This window comes from Dermacentor variabilis, chromosome 1 (genome assembly GCF_050947875.1).
Source record: "Dermacentor variabilis isolate Ectoservices chromosome 1, ASM5094787v1, whole genome shotgun sequence".
NCBI lineage: Eukaryota > Metazoa > Arthropoda > Arachnida > Ixodida > Ixodidae > Dermacentor > Dermacentor variabilis.
The window spans coordinates 43,658,334-43,664,333 of NC_134568.1; the positions used below are offsets into that span (position 1 = coordinate 43,658,334).

Genomic DNA, 6,000 nt, shown 5'->3' on the forward strand with positions numbered 1-6,000 from the left:
ATGTGCAATAAAATGTACAAGGGGTATTTGTAGAATATGTCGCGGAAGTCTTCTTTCCTCTGCAGGGCGAGCACTTTCTGCGATTTGCGCTTTATTTCAGCACTCGTATCGAAATAGCGACTGTTCAGCTTTCAGCATTTGATTGTGAGGCACGCAGTAGTGGGGGACTCCGGATTAATTTTGATCACCTGGGGATCCTTAACGTGCCCTCAATGCACGGGAGACGGGCGATTTTGGACTGCGCCCCAATCGCTATGCGGCCGCCACGGCCGGGTCAAAAACAGAATTGACAAGGGTTGATGTTCGGCCTTGTTGGCAAGGCATACTTGGGATTGTTTAAGCGTGTTCAGACAACGAGCACGAGCAAGTGGGGTCTCTCGCATTGACCATGCAGGACACTATAAGTGATATCTAAAGTTGCTTTCGCTGTATAAGACCCTTTGTAGGTATACTCGAATACGATATTGTCGTAAAAATAATTGAAGCAAACAAGCGCAACGAATGACGCCCTACGTTGTAGTCAAGTATTGCTGTTATATGTGTCAACTTGTTTGTCCTCGTTGCTAATGCGCTATAATTAGCCTGAGTATGACGAAAACAGGACGTCGTCCTTCCGTTTATAGGTCCTTGTTAGCCTTTGTGCTGCTCAGTTACTGACGTGAACGTATATCAAGGAATGCTTCCTTAATTTAGGAAAAAAAAAAAACAAAGAACAAAAAACAAGCAATGCTTTCATAACATGTGCGTTCTTGTTTTCAAGGTAATGAACAGACGGAAGGACGAACTGCAGAAGCTCTCAAATCACACCGCCGACGGCGCAGCTCTTCAGAAGAATCGAGACGGCAGCGGCTCATTGTTCATGGACAGCCTCCTGTTGGCACATATGAAGGAACCTTCTTCGTATACGCTGGACGACGTTAGAAAAGATGCGGACTTCATGATGTTTGCAGTAAGCTAGTCCACTTCTCATCCTCGCCTTGCGCCATTGCGTTTAGTAGTCTCTTAGTCACTCGCATTGACCATGCAGGACACTCTAAGTGATATCTAAAGTTGTATTCGCTGTTTAAGACCACTTGTAGGTATACTCGAATAAGATATTGCCGTAAAAATAACTGAAGATGCAAACAAGCGCATCAGATGACGACCTACGTTCTAGATGACACACTACGATGCTACGATGCTACGTTGCTCAAAGCGATTGAAGTATACATACAACGTCAAATATATACGAGTGGCACGCGCCCGCATGCACGAAGAGACGGAAATGGTCGTGTGCTAGCACAACCTGTACGAGAATCCACCGAAACGCTCGCGCGAACGTTGTAAGTCTAAGCATTAGCTGAAGTACTGGAAAGTTGGGCTTTTCACATTCTGCAGAGATGCTGCGAAAAATTTGGCGGAATCGGCTATATTCAATGATACGAGGATTATTAAATCTCACTATTGTAGCGGTTGCTTATGCTTTGCTAGCATTTTCGAAATCTAATAATGCAGCATGGGTTCTCACTATATTTTTACGAAATGCACGTTATATGAAGTGCTAAACGGGGTTTATTTTACAGCGAAGCTGTTTATGCGGACTCCGTGCCGTCGTTGTCGGACTTCGCTAAAAAGGGGCCACGTGGCTTAGCGGGAGAGAAAAGGAAGAGCTCAACAGGGTGAAAGGGGTTGGAGTGACCCCTTTCCCCCTGTGAGAATGCTATCTTTTACGCGAATCTTATGCGGTTGTCACAAGGTGCATTTTCGACGATCGAGCCGGACTGGCATCGAATTTATCGAGGATTGATTCCACCACGTTGCGAAAGAAACAAATTTATGCTGGCGGTTTGCGGCCAACGAACAGTGCCCAGCGATCGAAATGCGAAACTAGGAGCGCGTGGCTGCTGGCACTTCTTGCGCCGGCAGGAAATGCCAGCAGCCACGTCAGTCGTCAAACCAATCCAACCAATCGTCAAAACGATAGCAGCGCGCGCACCTCCAGTGGTGGCCCTTGCGCCCAATACACAGAGCTTTGGGCAGTGGCTACGCACATTCCATCCCAGCTGCAACTATGGAAAGACCACGAGTAGTGCGTACTCCTGAGGAAAAAGCTGCCTACCGCTAGCGTAAGCGAGAGTTGGCTCGTGAACGGGCTCGTCATCGTAGGGCCGACCCTGAGCTGCGCGCCAGAGATGCCGTGTTTAAACGGCAGCGCTGGGAGGGCGATAACCAAAACTAAGATGCCTCGATGTAGCGCGCCACCGGCACGCTACATCGAGGCACCTTATAGCGGGAACACATGGGCAGCGCCGGGAGGTGAAAGAATGGTGAAACAAAATATTGGCATATTGACTGCTTGCGAAGTTTGACTTGCATGGTGTGACACTCGATGTCACTAAAACAGCTTCGCTGTTCGACCATCTTCACAGACTGAAAGGGGCGATGATGTTTTCCTTCTTTTTTTGCCGATTACGGAATAAGGAAGAAATGAAAACAGCGTTCGACCAGGCCCTTGTTTAATTTAAATTCTGTATCCTTCATATATCATAGCCGTATTTACTGTACAGATGGAAGAGCTGTTCATGCCTGTTTTGCGTCTCAACTTAAGCAGACATTTAAGCTCACAATATTGGCTACGCTAATAATAAAACTGTTTCTACTATTATTGTATGGCATGCTAACGATGTCCTTTGAATTGTTATTAGACTCTCGTTACTAGGTACTTGTCACTTGTTAGCCACTTGTTAGATTGCATAACAGACACTTCTTTGCATACAGACTTCTTAATACTTGTCGTGATAAAATTTTGGCCTAGATAACGCACATTTCCGTAGAATTCATGGAAATGCTCAAACAGAGTACGCTGGCGAGTCTGTTTTATAGATGTATTGACTCGGTTTAAGAGCAGTTGGTATACGATCTCGTATGAAGCGTGCTGTACAATCGCTAGTTGTACGCAGTAGTAAAATACTCGGGTAAACTAGTTATGGATGGAGACCAGGAGGTTTTTCATCTCTTCTTTTTTTGAGCGCGACACAATTTCTTGTAAAAGCGTCGTAGCGTTCTGCTCTGAAAAATGTAGTCACAGTTTTGGCAGATCGACCCTGATATCGCTTGTACTAAACAATTATTGCAGGGCAGTGATTCTAGCTCGTGTGCGATCAGCTGGAGCCTCTATATCCTGGGGCTGCATGCGGACATACAAAGGAAGGTGCAGGAAGAATTGGACTTCGTTTTCGGAGACCGTGCAAACACGGAATGCACACAGGAAGATCTGAAACGTCTACAGTACATGGAGTGCTGCATAAAAGTAGGATGTCGCTTTCATTTTTCATTCACAGTCACAATTGTAGAACATATTAGGTATTTTAGATAGTCTGTCAATATGGTTCTTTCTGTTGCCTGTTCGACAGTCAAGCAATGGAGTGCAGTCAGGTGTAAACTTGGGGCGAATAGGTTAAAGTTCATATGACGGCAGCGCTTGTTTGTTGGATGCTTGTCTTGCGTCGTTCTTTCTTTTTGTGTTTGTATCGCCGTCCGTTTTCAGGCGACATGCTGTTCCAGTTACTTTCTTAACGAAACGTCGTCTTATGCATTAAAGCACGGAAGTAACTGGAACGCCAATGCATTTCTCCGTAAAGTTCGGGAATTTATATATCGAAACTGGTGTCATCCTGAGAATTCGCTCCAAGTGAATCCACCTTGGAAATGCCACGGATAGAATTTGTAAATTGCAATGTGGGCCATAAAGTAAGTAGTTAAATTTTAATCATTAAATTTTTGTTAATTCGTCGATTATGTATTTCAATTTTTCGTGTAAGTAGTGTGTGCCGCTTCGAGTAGGCCACCTCATGAACTAGAATAGCGCTATCTGCCACAGGCAACGTTTAAGAATTTTTGAAAGTGTTCCCTGAAACGCCCTGTATCAGTACGCTCCTCCTAAAGGGGAGAGGGGGGTAATGCGAGCGGACGAGGCAACGTTAGCGGCGAGGGTGTAGAATTGAAAAGAAAGCTGTGTGCCTTTCTTTTCAATTCTACACCGTCGATCACCGCTAACACAGCCTCGGTAGTTGCATCGCCCGCCCGCATTAACCCCTCTCCCCTTTAAAGAATCCTACCTATATATACTGTGCCGAGGAAAGCATATGTCACCTTGAAAAAGACAAGTTCACTTGTCGAAACGTTGGCTCCCGTTTTGCCGTGTTTTTGTTTTGCTCATCGTCTTGAATTTCCATCTCCCGGCTTCCCCGTGTTTTCCCTGGATACCTGCATGTAAGGCTTTCGAACACTTATTGTAGGGGAGAGGGGGACGATCGAGGTCTCAGTAATTATTTGCAAAACTTCTGACTGGATCAGGAACGTAAACAATTTCTCATACATCGCACTCAGCATGATCACTCCTCCCATTTCCACGAAATATAAACATGTTGTAACCTACAGCTATGTTGGGACAACGGAAAGCCGCTGAGAGCGGCTGTATCACACTTTGTGAAACTTGATTAAGACATTTTCCTAACAAAAGATGAGTTTGGTCCAACTCATTTATCTTCGCACAGAAATTTTTCTTATAGCGTTCCACCAATTTTTGCTAAATTTGATCTCGCTGGTATTTGTAGTTCGGCCAGTGCAACGGGCTGAATTCTGCCCCGTTCGTTAGACACATTCAAGCCGCTCTAGAGTGCTTGCACACGTAATTTATTACCCCATCCCCAATTGCCCACCCATTTTGAACTTTGCCTACACATCACCCATTACCTCGGCCTGACTATTACGAAACATAAAGAAGCTGCCTCGTTTAGCTCACTGAGTACACCAGGCGAACCCAACATAAATGCGCGTATCACGCATAACAAGCCCACAAAGCACGGTGGTTAATGATTATTAGTAGCGCTTCTAAATAAGCCAGAAATGGTAAAACATCGCAAAACATTGCCCTTAAGCTGCGACCATTTCTTTTAAGTATAAAGTTTGTCAAATGCAGAGTTCTCTTGAAAATTCGGGAAACCTAGCTCATAACGACAGCTCGACGATTCCGAATGCTCGCTTAAGATAAAAAAAATATATAAAAAAGAAATTTACAAAAGTTGCGTTTGATCATCGCGCACTTAACGTCGCACACAAACTTGGCATTTTATTCCGCCAATGTTCGCCAAATTTTACCTCGCCTGTAATTGTAATTATGTTAGGGCAGCGGTGTAAGCATTGAGCTGGTCGTAAAACACACTAATAGCGCTCTGGACCACTTGCATACGTAATCTATTGTAAAGAGGCACATTTAAACCAGCTATTTGGAAGGCTGCCTACACATTACCCATACAGTGCCCCTAATTTTTTTCAATAAGAACAAGGTGCCTTGTTTAGTTCACCGAAAACAACAAACGGCGAGTCTCGTATATGACGAACAAAATTGGAGAAAAACGAGAGTTCAATAATTATTTACAACGTTACACTTAAAGCAACTACGTCATTGTTGCGCAACGCATTGCACGAAAAATCCTCCCTATTTACGCGGAACTTGAAGTTCGTACTTCGTGCTGTTGTTTTAGGTGTCTGAGCAACATTTTGAATAACGGCAGTATGACACTTCAGAAAACTTGAATAAGTAACTTTCTAGAAAGGCTGCAATGGGCCTACACAGATTAAACATCTATCGCTCTTCACTCAGCACACGGTTTCTACTTCAAGGAAATGTAAAAACCGTGCCTGGCGTAGCTCACCGAAGAAACCGGGAAAAGAAACTAAATGCCTTGCGTAACGCGTTACAGCTGTAAAAAAGCAGGTATTTATTAAATATTCTCAACGTGCATAAGTAATCTGCGCTTTCGCTATATGCCACACAAAAAGTGACCCTGATATCCTCAAAATGTTAAATCGCTACTTCTTTTTGCTTCTGCCAGGAAACGTGCGCTAGTGTAACTCTTATGTTGAAACAGCCTAAAAATAAAATGGACAGACAAGGTGGGAAGTGATACAAGCCAATAGAAAAAAATTAAGGCAGTGTTGTAATGGTATAGTTGTGGC

General features: G+C 44.2%; 1 protein-coding gene across 1 annotated transcript in view; it reads left to right on the forward strand.

The window, feature by feature from the left end:
* The window catches only part of LOC142571023 (cytochrome P450 4V2-like), a 60,407-nt gene that overhangs the window by 43,429 nt on the left and 10,978 nt on the right, over positions 1 to 6,000 (forward strand). Inside the window, exons 7-8 of the mRNA XM_075679325.1 lie at positions 761 to 949; positions 3,116 to 3,289. Of these exons, the coding sequence (XP_075535440.1) occupies positions 761 to 949; positions 3,116 to 3,289 (363 nt within the window). The remainder of the gene's footprint in view (positions 1 to 760; positions 950 to 3,115; positions 3,290 to 6,000) is intronic.